This window comes from Alligator sinensis, unplaced genomic scaffold, assembly GCF_000455745.1.
Source record: "Alligator sinensis unplaced genomic scaffold, ASM45574v1 scaffold297_1, whole genome shotgun sequence".
Taxonomy (NCBI): domain Eukaryota; kingdom Metazoa; phylum Chordata; order Crocodylia; family Alligatoridae; genus Alligator; species Alligator sinensis.
This window is the reverse complement of record NW_005841848.1, coordinates 1,979,000-2,002,202: the sequence shown is the minus strand read 5'-3', so window position 1 is coordinate 2,002,202 and position 23,203 is coordinate 1,979,000. Positions and strand designations below refer to the sequence as shown.

General features: G+C 44.3%; 2 protein-coding genes across 3 annotated transcripts in view; one reads left to right on the top strand and one right to left on the bottom strand.

Annotated features, from left to right (window-relative positions):
* Window positions 1–8,483, top strand: part of LOC102383253 — a 95,961-nt gene extending 87,478 nt beyond the window's left edge. Inside the window, exon 12 of the mRNA XM_006015953.3 lies at window positions 8,367–8,483. Coding sequence (XP_006016015.1) covers window positions 8,367–8,397 — 31 coding nt within the window. The 3' untranslated portion in view covers window positions 8,398–8,483. The remainder of the gene's footprint in view (window positions 1–8,366) is intronic.
* A 7,339-nt stretch (window positions 8,484–15,822) lies between these two features.
* The window catches only part of TMEM168 (transmembrane protein 168), a 47,138-nt gene continuing 39,757 nt past the window's right edge, over window positions 15,823–23,203 (bottom strand). For both annotated transcript variants that reach the window (XM_006015952.3, XM_025208844.1), the window contains exon 5: window positions 15,823–20,293. In XM_006015952.3, coding sequence (XP_006016014.1) covers window positions 19,746–20,293 — 548 coding nt within the window. In that variant the 3' untranslated portion in view covers window positions 15,823–19,745. The remainder of the gene's footprint in view (window positions 20,294–23,203) is intronic.

The window sequence follows — 23,203 nt, the reverse complement described above, 5'->3', positions numbered from 1 at the left end:
CCTTATCTGAGTTTTCTATGCTGGTGCAGCTGAGGAGCCACATGGTCCCCCATGTTGGGGCCGGGCTGGGCAGGCCCTGCTGTTGCAGGAGCCTGCCGGGGCTTCCCCTGGGTCCTACTGTCCTTGGTTCCTGTCATCTTTGACAAGAACCAAGGACAGATGAATATTAATTTTCTAAATATTTTAGGGGCCCCGTGGGCCGGATAGAAAGGCCTAGCAGGCTGGATGCTGCCTTTGTGGGCCGTATTTTGCCCACCCCTGGCATAAGGCATCAAGAGCAGGGCAAGTGGAAGAACACATCATATTCACCTGAGGGCTTTCTGTCATGGCATTTTAGCTCTTACATTACTAGTGTGTGACCAAAAAGCAAGAATGTGGCAACACTTGCCTATAAAGCTGTAGAATATTTGCAGTTTCAGGAATTTTATAAAAATAAAGAACCATCTTCAAACAGAAAAGTACGGTTCTTACATTTATTTTTATGCAATTTTATAATAATCATCATAAAATATTTCAGGTAGTACTTCTTGTAATATTCAAGAAATCCAAAAGGAAAAATTACACAGAAGTTAGCGAAAAATATAAGCTTTAAATAAGAGCACTTTTACAGTGCACATGCAATTTTCATGAAATTGTACGCACATTTAATGAAATGTGCAGTCTCTATCCATCATAAAAGTTCATTAAATTTCATAGCAATAATATTTATGACATATAATAGCAATACTCATGCAATATTAAACCAAGCATAAAAAATTACAGCCACAAGTTCAATAAATTAAATAAAAGGTAAACTTTATATATAGAAAAATGTTCCATGAAGAGAATTTCCACTCATGAGAATATAATACCTCACAGTTTTCATAAAAAACTTGGGGAACATTTCATGTTAAATTCATGAAATACTCCCTGAAATATTCATGAACTATTCATGAAAAAGTATTCAGCACAAGAAAAACATAACCACAAGCTCAGTGAAATTTAAGTTTAAAACTGAGAAATCAGTCTCTGTCCTCACAGTGGGAAGATAAGCTGCCCCTGATCACATGCCACAGGAGAATGCCAGCTTAGACCTGTGGCAGAAAAGGTTCCTTGGGTGAATTTGATATCTTTTATTAGACCAACCCAAATAGTTGGAGAATAGTTATTAAGCAAGCTTTCGGGTTCAAAAACCCTTCGTCAGGCTAAGGAAGCTGCAGCAGTTGGTGTGTGCTCTTCCTGGATGGAATGAAAAGTAAAGAAGCCAGGGGCAGGGCTGGGCTGGGGAGTCAGTTGCCAGACAGATTATAATGTATCAAAAATCCAATGTCTATGTTTAGTCCATGATCTCTAGTATCCAGGAGGTTGATGAAATGGAGCTCATAGACTCGTCTCTGGGAAGTGTTGTGTAAGTTTCCCTTGAGGATCAGGACTGAGAGACTGGAGAGAGAGTGGCCCTCCTGTGAGAAATGTGCCCCCACCGGTAATTGGGTGTTTCTGTCTTTGATGGATTTCCGGTGTGCGTTCATTCTGGTGCACAGTTGTTGTTTGGTCTCTCCTACATATTTTCCATCAGGACATTTGGTGCATTGGATGAGGTATATTACATTTCTGGAGGTGCAGCTGTAAGATCCTGGGATGCTGATGGCTCTGTTGTGGGGTGTAGTAATTGTGGGCGGGGTGGAGATGTGTTGGCAGGTTTTGCATTTCTTCTTTCCCTTGCTCTTATAGTTATTGGGCATCTCCATGAGATGCATAATGTGAAGTAAACTAATTCTACTGTGCATTAGCATATCATGGCAAAAACCGTGCTAATGCACAGTAGAATTAGTCTACTGCACATTAAGCATCACAAAAAGCCCGTGCACCATTGCTACTGCACACTGGTGCCAGCTACTGTGCATTTATGTAGTACCTCATAACAGAGGTACTAAACTATGTGCAGTAGCAACAGCACATTAATGCATGTGTAGACGTGCCCACTGTGTAGCACACTGCACCCAGTTCTGCAACATAGGAGCTATTGCTTGGCCACCTCTAGCTTTGTTGAGACAGCACTTTCTCAGTTCCCAGAGGCATGCTCCATTGTCATCCTGCAGTTGCTCTGGTCATAGGAAAACAGTTATTTTCTGTGATGCAAAGGTCCAGTAAAAAGCTTCATTAGCAAGGGCAAGCTGGGGGACTTTCAGCATGATTAATTGGTTAATAAGCCTTCTGGTGATTGTGAGAGCAAATCTATTCTAGCCCCCCACCCTCCATTAAGTAAAAGAAGTGTGAATTCCAAGAGCTCCTGACACTGGGAGCTTTTCCAGCAGGCCCTAAACTAATGTTGATGAGACAGGTGGTTAACCATAGTAGTCTGAAGTCAGGCAAAAGTCAGGGCACCTTATCAGCATTGCCAGCTGTCCTAAATTTACATAAGGCTAAAATGCCTATCTCTTTTGGGCTGGATTTAGCCCACAGGCCATGGGTTGCCAGTCCCTGGACTAACTCAGAGGGGTGTAAGATTTTGTAAGTAACAGCAGAAAACTCTCTGAATTAGTCTGTAATATGCCACTCTGCCCTACCTTCTGCCTAAAGTTGGTGATGTTGGTGAATAAGGGTCAAAAGGCCAGGAGCTACCTGTCTAGAATGCCAAATTTAGTATGAAGAAAGTCCCCATCATGTGGGAATAATAATCTGAACTACAAGAAAAACTGAATATGTGTGGACAAGGCTATTGTGGACCATTGAATACACAAGAATTAGTGTGCCACAATTCAGTGTAGGCTAAATGCCTATGTAGACAAACCATCAGCTAAACTGTGTCCTCTTAAGTTATTTTCTCTGAGAATTATTTTGGTTTTAATGTTATCTGTTATTTAATGCTACAGCACTACTTAGTCATGGAGTTTGCACAGGGCAGTATAGTACTAATCACTTCAATTGGTAAAATTATATGTAATAACATTATGTGATTGGTATACGGTCAGCATTTAAGTCAGAAAGAGAGTAAGGTTTGCCACAACCCTTTGCATGTGTATAGATAGCAGAAAATAGAGGAGTTTTTTGGTGTGGTTACTTAAGTCTGTCCTTGGGGAAGGCTCCTTTTGCAGGAATTTTCTCAATGAATAGTTTTAGGATTTGCCAGTCTAGTCTAAAGATTTGTGTGATAAAGGTGGTCCTGGGGTTTATAATCTTTTTGGTACTACCTCATGGGACTGTACTTTTTTCAACTTGTTCTCTTCAAAGAGGTGAAGACCCACAACTTTCAGTGGTTCATGATCTCCTCAGCTTTTCCTCAAGCAAGGGGAGTCTGGCTGAGTAAACAGTGATGGGGACTTCAAGGTTCGGCCAGTGCGTTGCCTTTAATGGGAGCTGTAGGGGCCTGCACCATGAAGATACAAGCTCACATAATTTTGGGTTTCACCCTCATCCCTGTTGGATTTTCCCTCTTCTCTTTATGGACTTAACCTCACACCAGTGAAGTGAAAGGGAATTCTGCCAATGACTTCTGTAATGCAAGTTTGAGCTTCTGATTAAGCCTACTGTGCCTAGCAATTGCCTGGCTTCTGTAACATAAATATTTAATAGTAACAATATAATAGTTCTGTACATAACAGAACTGAAGAAAAGTACACAGGGAGGACCACAATTCTATAACAGTGGTTATGTGCTTGCATGTTAAGAGAGGAAATTGAAGCACTCCTTTTTTCTACTAAAAAAAAAAAAAAAAAAATTTGTAGGGGTTACGATTTAAAAGCAACACAGTCACAAGGTAATGATACTGTCTGGAGAAGCGCTGCCTATCACAGTATGTTCCCTTGCAGTCATACCATAATAACGAATTAGAGAGCTTTGGTGATAGTATTTGGCACAAACTGGGTTTTTTTTAGAATTAGAAATTGCACTGCTCTTGGCAAGAAATGAACTTGCAAATTAAACTGTCTTGTAGTGTAATTACATTGCCTTGTAATATGAATCATTTTAGAAATTGAAACACTGATTTGAATAAGGAATGAAAACTTATTAAACAGGCTGAGCAATGTGTTGCAAGTGACACTCAGAGAACAGCACAGGTGTACACACAAAGTGCAATTTGCACACAACAACAGGGCAGGGGCAGTGCTGTACTGAGGACTATGGAGACATTACGTTCTAAGCTTTTTCAGGTGCTTACATCTTCTATTGTCTGGTTTTACAGTCATTTGAACTTGGGAAGTTGTTTTTCCCCAGATTTAATTATTTTTTTAACACATTTCTTCTTCACTTGGATATCTCAAATAGCTTAATGTTAAAAATTCATACTTGCCATGGGCTCAGTCTTATGTTAGGATGTAGTAGAGAAGTGCAGTTTAGATGGAACAAGGTTCTCATATTGGAAGATGGTGGGCTTCTCCTCTAAACGTTTGATGAAGCACATTGCTGGATTCTAGTTAAAATGCACTTTCCACACGCTGACTTAAACAGTGTATTTGCTGAAGTAAATTCACCCAGACTGGATTCAACTTATTTTCCAAAGTGAATGTTACGTTCTTAACAGAGAGAACCATGAGCCTTGAGGGCCAGAGTGCTGCGTAGAGCTTCGCTGAACAGTTGTAGCACAGCAATAGAAGTGTGAGCTGCTCAGCCTGCCCCCAAATTATACTTTCTTCTGACAAGAAAGGGCAGCTTTTGCAGGTGGTGGAGAAATAGCACGTACATTCCCTTTGTGGCTCCTCAGCCTAGTTGCCAAGGATATCAGCTAGTTCTCTAAGGAGGGCTGAACCCACTTCACACGTGAATGATAGAATCCACCTCAGGGTTTAATGCACTTAAATTTATCTGTATTGCCTTAACACATTTAGCTGATTTGCTTCAACTTTGCTAAGTGTTGCCTCGTAGGCAGGCCCTTAGTCACATGCTGTGTCACACTAGAGGGGAAGATGAGCATCAGTTGTGTAGTTCCATAAATCACAAGCTGAAATGCATTTGATTAATTTAAAATGCAAATGTCAATTCAAATTAAATTTAGGGGCTGTTTGTAATACTCAAAATGCCAGTGGTGAGGAAAGCATTAGTATTTTGGTGTTTGATTCAGGAGTGCAGGGCTTATAAAAGGAAGAAAGAAAAAGCAGCTGCAATTTAATTTAACATCTTCTGAAATTATATCTTGAAAGTGTGGGGTTTTTGCTGGCTTGGGAGAGCCTCATGAAGAAGTTCTTATTTAAAAAAGCTGTGCCTTTCCAGCCTTCACATCCCACCCTTGTACACATGCATGGTTTCCTTAGATGGGAGGCAGCAAAGTAAACTTTCCTTTTTACGTCCACCGGCTGACAGCAAAGGACATTCAGGACAGAGAGCCCACCTGCTCCCAGCTGCTGCTTTTGACTGACCACAGGAGCCAAGCTTTAGAAAAGGAAAAGAGGCATCTCCTTCAGTTCATGGGTCAAGCAAGGAGAAAATTCACAGCTCAGATTCACAAGAGACAGGCTTCTCTTGCTGGCTGTCAGTCACTTGGGTGCCTAAATCCATTTCCTGTTCATGTCTTTTACTGGTGAGCATAGAGCTACCTTCAAAACTGGCTTCAAAGGATCCTTCTGAGTATGTAACCCTCTCCTGGGCACCTAGCTGGGTGCTGGGGATTCTATCCACTAGGCAGCAAGTCATGTAGGAGTTAGGTGTTGCAGCACCTTTGAGAATCTCATATAAGTGCCTGGATGCAGCTTTAGGTACCTATATGTGTTAGAAAGTCTAGCCATAAACAGCTTAGTTCTACCTACTCAAGATGGCACCTCTGCGCTTATGCCATACCACACAGCTGTTGTCTTCAGGGTCCCAGAGCATCATTCCTCTTGCAACAAAAAAGAAGGAAGCAGTGAGCAGAGTAGCAGAGACCACTTTGGAGCAGGCCAGGCAAGCCTGAATTTGTTGACAGCCTGCACACTGCAAAGCATGCTTGATTCGGGGGAGATGAAGATAGCATTTCTATCTATTGGAAAGTACAGTGGTGGTTTTTAAGTTATGCTGGTGATAGACGTGGTGATAGAATGTGTGGCAGGAAGAAGTGCTGTATCTCCATCTCCCATATTCATGATGGATGCCCTTTGGTGGACCGTTTGTGTCAGGCCAAAACATATGGTATATAAACAGTGGCCGGGATCTAGGACTAGGTTGGATGACTTATGCCTTCTACTCTATCAAAACTACTATCTTGAATTTCCTTGCCGTAGAATGAAAGCTATCATTCATTGTGCCATATGCACTTCCTACAGATTATCTTCTTCATGATTTCAGGGAGTTGAATGTCAACAGCGTGTCCATGTCAGCAGTTCCATATATCCTATGATACTGTTATTCTGTAAGCTTTCCCAGTACAAGGTATAACAGCCAGAACCAGGGGCTGCATCTTTATGTGAAACCTGACATGTTGTCCTGAAAGTTTAATGACTAGTGACAAAATGATTTTCCCCACTGTGGTTTAAGGTTGAGTCTCATATAAATTTTAGATGCAGAAACAGTAGCTGTTTTATGCTTGTAAACTTCCCAAGACTTTTCTGAAGTCATAAAATCTTCCCCCCAGGGTACTCAAGGAGCTGGCGAGCATCATAGCCCAGCCTCTAGCACGGATCTTTGAAAACTCTTGGCGCTCTGGTGTAGTGCCCGAAGACTGGAAGAAGGCCAATGTGGTGCCTATCTTCAAGAAAGGGAGGAAAGTGGATCCGGCTAACTATAGGCCCATCAGCCTGACTTCTATCCCGGGGAAGATCTTAGAAAAGTTTATTAAAGAGGCCATCCTTAATGGACTGGCCGACGTCAACATCTTAAGGGATAGCCAGCACGGGTTTGTTGCGGGTAGGTCTTGCTTGACCAATCTCATTTCCTTCTACGACCAGGTGACCTATCACCTGGACAAGGGAGAAGAGATTGATGTCACATATCTTGACTTCAAAAAAGCCTTCGATCTGGTGTCCCATGATCACCTCTTGGAGAAACTGGCCAATTGTCTCCTTGGGTCCTCCACGATCCAGTGGCTGGAAAATTGGCTCCGGGGTCAGACCCAGAGGGTAGTAATTGATGGACGTCACTCATCGTGGTGTCCTGTGACCAGTGCCCCAAGGCTCTGTCCTTGGACCCATACTGTTCAACATCTTCATTAATGATGTGGACACTGGAGTCAGAAGCGGACTGGCCAAGTTCGCCGATGACACCAAACTTTGGGGCAAAGCATCCACACCAGAAGACAGGCAGGTTATCCAGGCTGACCTGGACAGGCTCAGCAAGTGGGCGGACGAGAATCTGATGGTGTTCAACGCCGATAAATGCAAGGTTCTCCACCTTGGGAAAAAAAATCCGCAGCATCGTTATAGGCTCAGCAGTGCTATGTTGGCTAGCACTATGGAAGAAAGAGACTTGGGGGTCATCTTTGACCACAAGATGAACATGAGCCTGCAATGCGATGCGGCGGCTAGTAAAGCAACCAAAACGCTGGCTTGCATCCATAGATGCTTCTCAAGCAAATCCCGGGACGTCATTCTGCCCCTGTACTCGGCCTTAGTGAGGCCGCAGCTGGAGTACTGTGTCCAGTTTTGGGCTTCACAATTCAAAAAGGATGTGGAGAAGCTTGAGAGAGTTCAGAGAAGAGCCACGCGCATGATCAGAGGTCAGGGAAGCAGACCCTACAATGACAGGCTGAGAGCTCTGGGGCTCTTTAGCCTGAAAAAGCGCAGGCTCAGGGGTGATCTGATGGCCACCTACAAGTTTATCAGGAGTGACCACCAGCATCTGGGGGAACGTTTGTTCACCAGAGCGCCCCAAGGGATGACGAGGTCGAATGGTCACAAACTACTTCAAGATCGTTTCAGGCTGGACATAAGGAAGAACTTCTTTACTGTCCGAGCCCCCAAGGTCTGGAACAGCCTGCCACCGGAGGTGGTTCAAGCGCCTTCATTGAACACCTTCAAGATGAAACTGGATGCTTATCTTGCTGGGATCCTATGACCCCAGCTGACTTCCTGCCCTTTGGGCGGGGGGCTGGACTCGATGATCTTCCGAGGTCCCTTCCAGCCCTGATGTCTATGAAATCTATGAAAAGGCGAAAGCAAAGAAAAGGAGTGATAGCTAGTATGGTGTGAGGTGCTGAGTCCTGAGTCATTGGAGAGAAATATGTTTGGCTACTCCCTGCAGTTACGATGCAGTAGATTGAACCAGCATAATGATGCAAATATAATAATTTCTGTGGCAGTAAAATTACTGTGTTTTAAAAACTGTGTGTCTTAAAATGTTTATTTTCCCATCAGGCAAAATAAAGGTAACTTCAATAATAATTTGACAGCCTATGGTTCTCAGACGTTGGTAGTACCTTAGATGAAATTGCTCTGGGATCTTCATATACAGAGGAAATAATATCCTTCTTGATATTCTTTCAGCTCTGAAGGCAAAGAGAAGAGATGCCGGTGAGTCAGCATCTTGCCACATGGCATTCTCCACTTTGGTGCAACATGATTCAGAAGTCAGGAAAGAAGCACTACTTGCAGATGAAGGTTTTCTGGGCAAAAGATTAGCATGCAGATCTCTTCATTGCTGTCTCCAATTGTGCCCATTGGCAAGGAGTGGGTAAAAGAATTAGGAAAAAAGATAATCAAAACAACGTACCCCGAATTACAGCCTCCTCCTCATTGGTGCTACTACTGCTCTGACCCCCAGCACTAAAAGATTACTGAGCATCCCAACCTTCTAGGGTTAGCTTGGATGATTGCTGGAAAGTCTGTGATGGTAACAGCTTGCTGTGTTGTTGTGGACTGTCTGAGATCATAGATAGCTACATTAGATCCTGCTTTCTCAAAACCTGAGGTGTTGCTGGGCAGACCAGAATCCCATATGACTACTAGTGACAGGGACTTTCTTTGTGCACATACCATTTTTCTTAACTTCAGTTTTGAATAGGCAGTAAGTAATGCTGGCTAGTTCCATATTGAGCAAACAGAGGCAGTTAGCTATGAATCTGAAGTCAGGCAAGACACCCAAGACAGGTACGTGTGTACTGTTCAGACCAGCTAAATCAGAGATACATAAGCTTTTGTAAGCTTAGTTAGTCTATAAGGAGCACATGTACCCTGCCTTCTACCTAGCTCCACATCTTGTTTTTTACTTTTGTGTCATGCTTAGACCTTGCTTTGTGTCTTGCCTAGACCCATCTTTGCACAGTTGACTGTAAGTATAGCTACAGCCCAACAGATATTCTAAGCAACTTTATAGCTAGATTTACCAAGGGGCCTTAGGTGCCTACTTGCATTTTTAGTACAACATTTAGGCTCCACTGGGTGAGACTACATAAGATGTTTACTATAGAGGTGCCTAATTAGCTTCACAGTAAAGTCTTGGCATCTACACTGAGACCTAAGACCACAGTAAACTCATAAACATTGCCATAGGTTAGTACTTGCGAACACAAGTTATTTAGTGCAACGCAACACACATGTAGATGCTGACCTGGCTGGCTGGGGTATGAGGGTGCTTCAGTGTGGGGGCCTACTGGCAAGTCCCAAATTAGAGCTGCCTGCCAGCTAGCTCCAGGCTGGGGCACCCTTACGCCCCAGCCAGCCCCCCTGAAGTATGTTGAGCTGGGTTGGAGCAGCTCCGGGCTGACAGTCAGGGCTGCTCTAACTCAGTTCAATGCCCAGGCTCACATGTAAATGTGGCGCTCAAGAGCAATAAACTCTCGCACAAACTGCACCAGAGTTTATTGCGTCACACTAATATCACGTGTAGGCGTGACCACTGTCTTTCACAAAACTCCTACTTAACACAGTAGGTTTCTTCAACTGGGCATGATTACAACATCTTAAATTGTGATAGTACCAAGTTCATACTCAAGCCTCAACAAATGTTATAAACTTGGCATTCTCCCACCTGTGGGGTCTGGTCTTTGAGCCATTTTCAGAACAGGCCTTATTCCCTGCACCAAACATGGCCAGAAGGGATGATGGTGCTCATGAGCCTTTTTACACACAGCCCAAGTTTAAAGCATTAGTTAAAGCACTAGAAGATCCAGACTGAAACCTCCTGGCCTTTGGCTTAAGCAACACCCTCACTGAAGAGCAGTGTCAGTGTTTAGGTATTTTGTATTATAGTCACCAGCGAAACTCAGGTGCTTATAAGGTTTGGTGATGTTAGAACAGTGATTTTGAAGGTATTGAAAGTGTCTAAATAGTGGATTTAAGTGCACAAAGAGTACCTAAGCACATTTAAGGACCCAGGGCTTTGTGCCCATTTTCCAGTTCATACAGAAAATGGGAGAAGCAGCAGGAGGTTCAGAAGCAGAAGGTAACATTCACAAAAAATGCTGCTGAAGATATCTCTGCTCACAGAAAGAATAGTAGAGAAATGTACTTCAGAAGTTGGTGAATCAGCAGATAAATATTAGTTGATGGAGGAGGCAATATCCAAAGAGAGCTGTTGAAAATATTTTAAGTTAGAGAAGATGTGTGGTTAAAGCCAATGACATATGGGAACATAATTATACATCAGTCCCATTAATTGTTAAGATCTGATGCTATTGATCAAGTAGACTAATGTAAAATCAAGAAGCTGCAAGACAATTCAGCATAGTCTTAATCTACATAACTCTTAAGAGACTGAAGTGTATGAACTCAGCTCCAGAGTTGGAATATTGCCATTGATGTCTTCCTAAATTATGCTGACATCACTGTAGGACTTTGGAAAGTCCCTTACCCCATCTGCGCTTCAGTTTCCCCTTCTGTAAAACAAATCATTTACCCGTCTTCTGATGTGTTGGGAGGAAATGCCTTCTTCCCTGCCCCCAAGTTGTGTTAGAGGAGAGGTCTGAGGTTGGTTAAGTTTACATGTGAATCCCCAGTTCTGAGCTGTGTAAAGCTTTTCTCAGCCACAGCTCAAGATATGGCCCTCTATTTATATGTTTTTCTGCTTCTTTCTCCTATGTTCCTTCTTCCTTCCAGCTATAAAAAATGTAACCTTTGTATAAGGATAACATCTTTAGCTTCTTTTGGAAAGCAGAATAACTCTTTTGGGCTTTCAGCCATATAAACCTAGTTTGTCAGTGATTTTTTTTTTTCCACTCATCTCTCTTACGCATTTATAACGCACCCAGCACCATAGCATCCAGGAACCATATACACAATTTATAAAGTAGTAGTTTTCCAAAAAGTTTGTTCTTTTCCTCCTGTTATAGAAGTTGCCAATCTCTTGAGTAAGACCATTTTCAGGAGATGCAGAACTGTTGGTCTGTCATTGTCTCTATTACCAGAAAGTTTGTGCAAAGCGTCTCTCTAAGATTGCAGAAGTCAGACTTCCAGTGGTTTGTTCACAGCCTTGCCATCTGCATATTGGTGGTGTCTACACAAGCAGCAGACTACGCAGTTGTTACTGTGCAATCATTTAGTACTTGCATAACTAAGTACTAAATGACTGCACAGCAATGAGCTACTGCACAGTAGCTTGTTACTACTGTGCAGTAGCATTGTGTCATGGCTAGTACCCGCCAATGCTACTGTGCAGGAGCGTCTCATGTAGATGCGCCCAGTTTGACCCATCTCTCCCAATGGTTCTACCATGAGCTTTGTCAGCTTTAGTATTGTTATGGATCACAACTGCCTAGGCAAGCTTAGTGATATGTTCTTGGAATTAAGAAATTAGGACACTTGATACCTTTAAAGCAGGGGCAGGCAAAGTCCAGCTAGAGAGCTGGATCCGGCCAGCAGTGGATTCCGTTTCCAGGCAGCTGCTGGCCACATGGCTGGGGCCAGTCTCTATGGTGACCCCCAGCTGCTGTGCTGTGATAGCACAAGGCTGGGGTTGCCCTGGAGACTGGCCCCAGCTGCGCTGGCAGGGTGTGAGCAAGGCAGGGCAGAGGGCTGCTTTGGAGCTGCTGGGATCTTGCTGTGGGGGCAGCTTGGTCCGGGGCTAGGGCAGAGCCATGATCCGCCACCTGCTCGCTCCAGGCAGGGTGCTTAGGTAGCAGATCATGGTTCTGCCCCAGCTCCTTGCAGTGGTGACAGTGTGGTCCCAAGCAGGAGCAGAACCATGATCCACTGCCTGCACACCCCTGCCCAGAGCATGCAGGAAGCAGATCATGGCTCTGCCCTGGCCCCAGACAAAGCTGCTCCCACCACAAGATCCCAGTGGCTCTGGAGCAACCCCTTGCACTGCCCTGCTGCATGGCTGGGGCCATTCTCCATGGCAACCCCAGCCGTGTGCTATCACAGTGCAGCACCTGGGGTCTCCATGGAGAATGACCCCAGCCATGTGGACAGGGGATGCTGGGAAATGGAGTCCAGCTGACAGCCAGATCCACCATTTTGCCCACCCCTACTTTAAATAGTAGCTTCAGGACCTTCAAGGAGATTCACTGCTGAATGTAGAGGCAGTGTTGCACCTTGAGGGAGACATTTCTTCCTGTAGACTAGTATTATCTTAAAGTCTGGATAGAGCTTCCCTCTTATTTTAAGAGAATTCTGCAGTTGCCGAGCCTAGAACCAGGCCTCCCCTCTCCCTGCTGAGTGCCTTCAGCCCTGAGTTAAAGAGTTGTGTATGCTTTGTCCTGCGCCCTTTGTTACCAACAAATGTCAGTATCTTTCTGCACAGCACTTTCAGGAGTGGAGAGCGCCTCCATGGATGATAACCTCTAGCCTGGTGGCTGTGCCACTCTCCAGGGGAGGTGAGAGATGTGACTTTAAATCAGGGGTGTCCAACCTTTTTGAATATGGGGCTGGACTATGAACTTTTTATCACCCAGTGGGCCGGTGAACCATATTCAAAGACCTCACAGGAAGCAGTATCACATCAGGAAGTGATGTCACGTGATCTTTGACACCAGTGAAGTTGCAGGAAGTGACAATGAAATGGGTCTGGAAATGTGGTTTAAAATCCAAAATAAAAACGATATAAAAGCAACAATGAAATAATACCAAACACTTGACTAAAATAAACACTTTTGCTTCTACTCCCTTCTCAGTGAATGAAAGAATAGGAATTGAAGGGGGGTGCAAATGCACCAGTGTACCCCCCAGTCCCCAGTCCAACCCTGCTAATACCCAGCAGTCAATTTAGATTTTGAAGAACAAGACCTGGGGTCCTTGTAGTCACTTTCATGTTATTCTGTGGGAAGAGCAGCAGCTGGCTGGAGAGAAGCCAGCGAGAGCTTACATGTGAAACAGTCTTCAAAAAAACCCCAAAAGCCAACAAAACAAAAAACAACACATCAACAACCTACATCTCTTCAGCCCAGCTAGCAAGCCAGCTCACAAGTGAAGCTGACAGCTAACAGCTAACCCTTTCCTCTCTGGTGTGGACCTGACCTTGTGCTGACCCCTGGCTCTGCTGGGAAGGGCTGGCTGGGGAGTGAGCCTGGCTAATACTTCCTACCAGGGTGCTGCTAGCTGAAATGCTGGGGTGTGGTGACAAATTCAACACTTCGGGGAGAAGCTGGAGTGCACATATTTTTTACAGGGGTATATGTTGTAGCCATGTTGGTTTAAGCACATCAGCAGACCAGGTTCTTTGGGATCCAGGAAGAGCACAGACCAACTGCAGATGCTTCCTCAGCCTGAAAAAGGGTGTTTGTATCCAAAAGCTTGCAAAGAAGAATTTTTCCAACTATTTGAGTTGGTCTAATAAAAAATACTTTTTATATTCTCTTGGTGTAAATATTTTCCACCTCGTGCAGAAAAAGCCTATGGCCCAGCAGAGTCCTGAGCCACAGCAGGGCAAGAAGCCCCCTGCCCACCCCCAAACTGGACACTGCCACTGCCAGGGGCAAGGAGCAGCCCCCAGGACATGCCCAGATGGGAGCTGGGGAGGGGAGAGATAAGCGCATGCACAGAATCCACATCCCCTGCTCAAACTTCAGGTTCCTTTAGACAAGGTGAGCACGCCCTGAGCTCACACACGCGCAGTAGCTAGTGCCCAGGCCAGGCTGAAGCTGACCCCACGCACTGATTCCAAAGAGAGGGAGTTGAGCCTTGGCGCATGCAGTAATCATGGCCTGTTTCCCGTTCTTCCCCCACAACCAAGGACAGGTGTCGGGTGTCAGGCACCAGGCAGGAAGGGCCCCGAGGCCAGCTGCCCGCTCTGCTCCACTCCCCTACCTGCATCACATCATGACAGTTATGTTGAGTGATATGGCCCGGGTGCATCTGCGCAGAGAGGAGGCCACCATGTTTTAGTCCGGCAACAAAACCAGTCCTTCCTGGCGGGGAAACAACACCGTGGCCACAAGGGCTCTGCCCGCCCCGAGGGGCTTCGGTGCATGCAGAGAAAGTCTCGTCCCCTGCCAAAAGCATTTACTTTCGTTTCCCATTGCAGCACCTTGGGCCTCAGAAAATGGCTTGGCGGGCCGCATGGCGGCCCATATGTTAGACAAGCCAGCTTTAAATCCTCTTGGGTACAAGGGCGTATTGAATTTTTCTCTCACACTTCACAGACAAAGAGGGGCGACACGTAGGGGGTGCATGTGGGGGCATGTGCACCCCCTGCAAAAAGGTGCCTGCTCACCACTCTGCTGCCGGTGGCATCTGCAGGTGGTCCATGATCACCCCTGGCTGCTGCCAATGCTGCCAGCAGTGCCTGCAGGTGGTTGCCGAGCCCTGGTCGGCGCTTGCACCCTGCCCCTCCCCCCTCCGCTGACAGCGCTGGCGGCATCTGTGGGAGCGCCCCACTCACCGCTGCTGTGCTCCCACCACCACTGGTGCAGCCGTGCCCCCCTAGGCGCCAGGGGCACACACCATTCATGTGGACAAATGCTGTAGCCACTAGGCTATTATAAAAGTGGGCACAACCACCACCTCCTGTGCTTAACACATTTTAGAAAACAGACTGATTTCTGCTCCACTTTTTGCAGATAGTACATAGGTGCATATCTGCAGGAGAGGACTGTGGATGGAAGACCTCTGCAGCCCTGACTGGTTGAGGGCTGGGATTTTAGACTTGCCCCTGTTGCCTCGCAGGACAGCTGCATGTTGACATTAGGCAGTTTCCTGCTCAGTGCACTAGCTGTTCTGGATCCCGTTGTGAGATGCCCGATTCTCCCCCCAGACTGTAAAGAGAGTATATTCCTGACAGGCCTCGAGATTCCACTCTGGGTGCCAGGCACCTAAAATTTGACCGTTACAGCACGTTGCATTCAGGCAGCTAGGTCTTCTAGTAGCTGGAGGCTTATAATGTGAACAGCTCTTTATTACATACAGAGCTTATATATTTAGTTTATTACATACAGAGCAGATACTTAGTTTGAGGAAACAGCTTTGCCGCTGCCCTTGCAAGGGTCCTGTGGAGGCCTGTCCCTGTTCCCCAACCTGGAAGTTTCCTGCTGACCTCACCCAAAGTCTCATAAGGTAACACACTTTCTGGACATGTTAACTCGCCCCTGGGGTGGGGGTGGATGTAGGCAGCCTGTGCCCTGCTGCCCTCTCCCCATGGCCTCTGCAGCTGTGAGGCGGAAAGGCTCCGTACCACTGCTGGGAGCCCCACGTTGGCTGCGCCGCCATGGTGAGGCACACCTTGCCCACCTGGCAGCAGCAGGGGGCATAACTCTGTGCTGCTGCTGCTGGGCAGGCAAGGGGACACCTCACCATGGCAGTGTGGGGCTCCCCGCAGTGGCACTGAGCCTTCCCACCCTCCCAGGCTGGTCCCACCCCCTGGGCCATGGAGGCCCCCAGGGGGAGGGCAGCAAGGTGGGGAGCCCTGAACCCACATCCTCCCCCCCACCCCAGCTGCTGCCTCCTGTGGGTGACAGCCAGGGCTTGGACACTGGAGGAGGAGGGGGCAGAGGGCCAGCAGGGCTGTGGGTTAAGAGTGAGGGGCCATGCTGAGGAACTGGGGTCATACTAAGGCAAAGATTAGGAACCACTGACATAAAGCAAGAAAGAACATAGAAAACTGGACACATTTGCTGTTTCTATAACAGCAAAAACAAAGGAGCAAATCATGAACAAAAAATATGAAATGGAGATGAGCATCCAAAACAACAAGTATATTTAAGTAATGTTACAAATGCACAAAAGTTCATTTACAGATGCTAAAATCGGATATGCCTAATAGAAAACCTCCCCAGAGAAAAATTCTGACAAATTATTTATAAACAAGAATTTGACGTAATTACATTATCCAATGTAAGCAACAAACAGAAAGTGCCTCTTATAGGGGAAGGAAATTCAGAAGCCCAAATAACATCTTCTGAGGAAAAGTTTTAGGTGAAGATTGGGCAAAGACAAAAATTAAAGTGAAAATATGAAACAGCAATAGTGCAAAATTAAAGAAATGGCTTCCTCCTATATTCATTCAAAAACTCCACCAGTGAGTATCTGCAATTTGCATTGTGTTTTAAGATAGCTCTTTACCATAATCAGTGCATTTATATGTTTCTGCAAGGCATGTGCTACTCAGGAGGTACCTAAAATGTAAACAAAGCCACCATAATGTAACTTCACTGCTATAATAGAGATATATACTTTTATAACGAAGTTGCAGAGTAGACAGCCGAGAAATCAAACATCAGAACAATCCGTTTAAACCTAGAGTCAACGTTCTCACTCCACACAGTTCATCCTGAAGCATTCACCCCAGCACAGTAGTCTGGAAATGATGCCATGTTATAATACTCTTTGGAACTGGATTTAATTGGCATTTTCTGACACCAAGACTTTTGGATTGAGACCACTTTGGGTAGAGTTCTGCTGCAGTCTGAGTCCCCGTAAAGTTTGCCTGAATAGTTCTTATCACAGGGTTGAAGTTCCCATTTGCTAAAGCTTCTAAAAATCATTGCCACTTAGCATTAGCAGGTCATTGTTCTACAGGATTGTTACAGGTGGCTTAGTTTCCTCTATCAACAGGATCAACAACTTTAGGGGCCATTCCATGTTGTTTATCCCTATGTGATATTTACAAGTTTAGGGATAGAACATTGCTTCCATAAGAGCTTGCAACCACATGACATGGGGGTAATAGCCCTATAACCCTGTGGATGCTAGGACACTTGGGAATTCCACTTCTGTTTCCACTGATCTTGTGAAAGAGCCCAGGAACAACACAGGTCATTAAGGAGCTCTATTACTATCGGTGGCTGGAGTGGAAGTTCTTAGATTCCCAGCCTCCAGGGTCCTTTCCTGTAAATGAAACAAAAAGGATAGGATCTTCTTTTGGACAACAGTGGGAGAAAAGCTCCAATACAAAACACACAAAAATGCCACACAGTTTGGATGGTTGGTTGTAGACTCCTATTTCAATTTAAAACACCACTATAAAAATGTTTTTATTTTAAACATCTAAAAGTGAGAGATTCCAAAATTAAGGTTAAAAAAGTAAGTTTTAAAAACTCAGGAAACTAAAATATTGCCATTAAAAAAACCCACACCCACAGGAAAATCTGGAAATGCACAGTCAATTTTCCAAACATCATCCTTACCTCTGCCTCCTTAACCAATTCCTAGTCTGACTTTAAACATGTTAAGGACTGTCCCTTACACTACTCATGCAGCTAGTAGACAAACTGTAAAGCCATCCATTAAACCAGTGGTGCCTAACTCATCTAGACACATGGGCTGAATAAGTAGCATGGGGCTATGTCTCTGACCCGTAAGGTTCCTCACAGGTCTGGAAATCTGACAGCAGGATGAATGGTCATGGCTTTGGGTAAGACAGCAATGAATGCTAACAACCAGTCCCCCATTGCCAAATTTCTGGACCCATGAGGAACCCCATGAGCTGGATGACAGGGTTCTTGGCCACCCCTGCATTAGAAAAGGCTGGAAACCAGCTTCTCCCTTGTTCTTTTCTGGTACAGGCCACAGCCCCACTCCTGCCCATCATCATACTATATGCTAGATACCCCACACTAGCCTACTGACACTCCCAACACGGGTCAGAAGTATCACACATCCAGATACATGCAAGGTATCAACATTTTTATAAACACAGACCTCTCAGATATCTTCCAAAAGATAGGATCTTTTTGCACAAAAGCCATTGGCCTTGCACTTAGCTGATTAAGAGGAACAGAAGAATATATTGATAATCTTCATGAAACACAAGAGCGTTTCCAAGAGTACTTAGAGCATAAGGTTCTCCCACAAGACTTGTGGGTGAGCAAAGTGTAGAGTTAAGGCTGGTGTTGAAGTCAGGCAGATTAGTAGTCCATTATTGCAATCAAATGAATCTTTAGAAAAACTGTAACCAAAATAACAATGATTTCACAAAACCAAACAACTGCCTCTGAAGATGCTTTCTCCCTCATCCATATTCCTGGTTTGTCTGAAATTTGTCTGTAAGATAAGGCTTCCTCTTTGGAACTCTGCTCCGTCTCCATGTTGTTTCCTCTTCAGAACTTCTGAGCTAATGGTGAGTAATATTTTGAAGTCAAGTAGAATGAAACTTGACTGCATATATGATTCTACCCACTCCTATCTCATCCCTTTTTTTGTTGTTTTTGGAGCAGTGAGGGGGATGATTTTCTTGGTAAACTAATTTATATACTGCGGGGCAATAAAGGACATTTAAGAAAGGAGTAATAACTTATCAGTGAAAAGGAGTAATAAGTTATCAGTGAATGCAAATCATGTTGGAATTCAGGAATTGCCATTGTAAAGAACCTTAGTGTTAGCACTATAAACCCCTTTGATTGCTGGTGTGTCAAACAATCACTGGCGGAACATTTTGTCTCCTTAGGGAAAGACAATACATGTATCAGTATTACCATATCGTCTGAATTAGTTGACCAGAGAGTTAAAAACTCAACAGCTAGAAAATCTGAGAAGGCAAAAAATTTAAGAATTTTTTGTTTAAACTCTTGAACTGCATTTCAGTTCGTCTTCATTTCTGAAGTGACTAGCATTCTGGCTTGGAAGTTAGTGAAAAATATTTTAAGACCATCTAGATTTTACAGATTATTTGCATATACAAATCACTTTTAAAAGACTATAAAAAGGACTGGCCTAAGAGCTATGAGTTCAGATCCTGATTGCCTGTGCTCCAGGTGGACAGAGCCCACAGTAATATGGAGAAAGATCTCTGCTTGGAGGTTCTGTTACCTTATAACCAGAAAATAATTTCCCTGACTTGAGGAGAAATGCTGCTAAGACCTTCAGTCCCTTCCAATTCTCTGTAGATAGAATAGGGTATGCTTGGGACTGAGAGGAAAAATCCCAAATTGGCCTTCCTGCAAAATTGGTTTCAGTTTAAAAAGCATCCCCTCACTAAACCTAAGCTTGCATTCGGTTTTTCACAGGATTCAGCTCTTAGGCATAGTTTTAGATAAGAACCTTGGGGGTATGATTACCTCCGAATTTTCTTCCCATTTTGTTTTTAACTCAAAAAGCAATATCGTAACTCTCTCCATTTTGCTTTTTCTGCAGTGGAACAATTCAAACTGAAAGTTTTACATGACAGGGAGTGCGATGGGGAGAGAATTTCCATATTCTCTACACCCATCAAAAATGTTTTTCATTGGTTTAGAACTTAAGCAGTTTTCTGTTTAATACCCATGAGCATGCAAGCTGTCTTCAAAGTGCACGGTCATATTTAATACATCTTTCATATGTTTATATACAACTCAGTAACAAAATTCAAATACTTATAGCCTCACCTGCTTTATAGACCAAAGTTTCTAACCCTTGCATATATGATAGTTGCTCAAAAAGATGAACAAAGTGAAGATAGCTACTGAAGTAGCAGATTTCTTTAGCAAAATCTGTTACATATAAAAAGTTTCAAGTCAATCAGATTCTGAAGTCATAAAGTTACCAGAGCTCCTACTTTGACTTATCTTTGGTTCATAATTATGATTTGACAAGTTTGAAACCCTGTCCTGTGTCCAGCACTGAGGGAAGAAACCAACGCATTTTTAATCTTTTCAAGCATCTAAAACATGCTTTACAAAACCAGAACAGATTGAGACCACAAAACCAGTTTGCCAAATGCACTACTGGATAGGTAACACGGGGAAAGTACATCATCCAGTGTTTGGCAACATCACTTCCTGTTGGCAAATGCAGAGTGTAATCACTCCAGTGTTTTGACACGCCATACACTGCTTTTACTGTACGTCCATTTTCAGACCAGGTGATGCTACTGTCAGGATTACAGTTGTATTCGACCCATTCTCTGGTAAAATCACCCAGCTGGGGAGGGTCTGCTTCCTCAATGTCTATGACTCTGGCCATTTCTGCCCCTTGTATTGCAACATATTGGTCATTCACTTTTCTCACTTCTTTAACCCAGGGCCGAGAATTCTCACAGTCTAACACTATTATGAGTCGTGAACAAAAAGAGCTGTTCTTCTCTCTCCACCATTCCAAAAGCGTGTCTAGCTGTAATGCATCACCACCTATAGGAAGACAGGAAAATAGAAACATTAGTATGGAGAATCAGTAAGCTCCATATATTACAGTTCCAGGTTCAATTAGCAAGCTGCATTATAGCATCCTGTATAAAGGTGATGGCATTCTTCACTTGACCAACCCCATTTGCAGGTGCTGGAAACTTTGCAGGGAGTTGCCAACTGACTTACTTTGGTCAATCTAGTGATTAAGCCACCCTGTAAGTTAGAGAGCTAGGAATGGCTCCTGATAGTGAAAAAACTCTAAAAGCCTGAGAAGAGATAAGCAAAGGGAGAAAGCTTGAAGCAAAGTTTGTTCTGTGTTAACTTCTTAAGAAGTCCACACCCCAGGAAGAGGGAATAGTTTTAAACATATATAGCACAGGCTATTTTGGAGAAGAATGGGAAAGCAACCTAATATATACCACCACATCCCTGGTAGCTTGGTTTGAAATTTACTCTGAGTGCAGAGGAGAGTTTCATAGTTTGTAGTGTCGGAAGGGACCTTGACAGATCATCAAGTCCGAATCCCTGCCAGAGTGTTTCTGAAAAGTTAAAAAAAACCCAACCCAAACCTGGCTCCCCTGAAATGCATTTTGAGGTAAAGGTCATTAAAAATTTACTGTGAAAGAAACCACACAGAAGTCAAGGTTTCAAGTCTCTCTTTCTAACTTAAAAAACACTTCTTACTACTGCTTCAACTTTTAAATATAATTCAATCTCAGTTCATGCACCAGCTTTCCACAAAGAAAATAAATTAGAATTAAGGGAAGTTACTAACACTCTGGATTGTTTCCTGGTCATTAATAGTTACAGATGCTGCGGTTCTCAATAACTGAAAATCTGGATACATGCGTAGGAGCCTAAGGAAGCAAATCTGAAGATGCAAACACGAGTAAAACTATCAGCTACAGTAAGACTACTTCTGTAAGGAACCGAGATGTGCAAGCACTGGCAGACTTCAGTTATGTTGACTGAGATACACAATGTTAAGGATCCTGTGGTAAAGAAATGAGAAAGATATGACCGAACACCAACGTGAGAGCAAGCCGTGCTCATAGCATGGGGAGGAGGAGTGATGGGCGCGGTTAGCAGCGTTCCCGCCCATGCTGATTGGCAGGGGGCGGGCAGACGCTGCCCGGTTAAAAGGGGAGCGTGCCAAAACAACGGGGGGGACCTGCATAATATCGGAGAGGACTGATCACCCTCGCCGGAGGTCCTGCGTCCGCGAAAACCTGGACGGCCCCATCACGATTTAGTATACCATCTGAGTATGCTCAAGAGCTCCCAAGGAATCGGCGAACTAGATTCCTGATACAGCTGTACGAGATTGTTGCCTGAAATAGTGAGTAAAGCGATTTTCTTATCTCACTGCCTCCCCGGTGTGTTTCTGTCGACGGAGGGAGAGACAGAAGGAGGAGGAAAGGCCCGAACCCTTTTGTCCCCGACCTACTCGAGTGGATTGGGCTCAGCCACCCATAGTTAGGTTGCACAGATCCAAATTTGAAAATTTTAGCCTAGTATTCCTTTTTTCCTAAACAATTTTAAATATTCTGTAGTGACATCAGCAGTTTGGGTACGGAAATCTGGTTTTTAAAATGGTTATGAATCTTAACCCAATGGTGTTTAGAGACAACTTTCATGAGGGTGTCAAAGTACATTTGGTAGTGTTTTAAAATTCTGGAAGGTTTACATAGAGACATCTGGATCTGTTAATAAACTATAATCCAAGGTATCTCAACTAGAAGAGCACATACCTTGTATGTTAAACAGGTAAACAGTATTCTGCATGTTAAACAGGTGACAAATTTGCATATACAATTCCCAAGGGACATACGGAAGGCTAAATATTGTTCTGTAGATAGTGCTTCCCTGACAGTATATTCATGTTTGTCGTGTGAAAACGTACAGCAATTTAAACAAAACTAGACTAACTAGGCTCTATTTAATGCTTTGTTAAATGTGATCAAAGCTATTGAAATGGTTTCATCTGCTCTCTGTTTACAAGTACGTTTCAGATGGAAAAGATGGCATCCTTCTTTGTTCATATATTGATTTTTCATTCAAGATTTACAATGAGGATGCAGGTAATCTTTTACAGATAAACCCACTGACAACCCAGCAATGGGTTAGGCAATTAAATTTCAAGACAAGAAAAAAGAATGGGAACTTTTTTACTGTAGTTTTTGAATACATGTCTAGACTAGGTGTGCTTAACCTCTGGCCCACGAGCCAGAAAACGCCAGCAGAGCCTTGCCATCTGGCCTGCAGGTCTAAAAATTGGGCATGAGGGAACAGTGACAGCAACTGCCACTTCCCTGCTGCCAAATTTTTGGATCAATGGGGAGCCCTGTGGGCTGGATAGCAAGCTGGATCTGCACATGGAGGTTGCCCAGGGCCAATCTAGGGACACAAGGGCTGGCTGGAGATCGCACAGGACTGTAAGAGCTGGTGCAGGGCCTGATCTACCTTGCAGACCAGCCCTGAGCCACTTATCTAGCCCATGCCAGCAACAGGTTGAGCACCACTACTATGGACTAACTCAAAGCAGACAGTCAAATGTGTTGAATAGGTGGTAACACTGACCACGTATGAACATTAAATTATAGTGGCGGATACTTTCTACCTCTAGGAACGATTTGGGGAGAGGAAGAAGTGCAGACATTCACTGTGCAACTGCCCCCTCGCTCCTCTTTGCGCCCTCCTGAGACCAGAGTGATCTTAGTTTGGAGGAAGCATGGGCTCTTCCAGTCCTCCCATTCCCAGGGGAACTCCCTGGGTGCCAGGGACCAAGTGGAGGGAGCAGCAGGGCACAGCTCCCTACCTGATCATTACTTCAGGGCCTCTGGAGTGAGAAGCAAACAGGGGACAGCGCTCAGGAGTGAAGTGGAGAACATGACATTGTGAGCCCCATGTGTC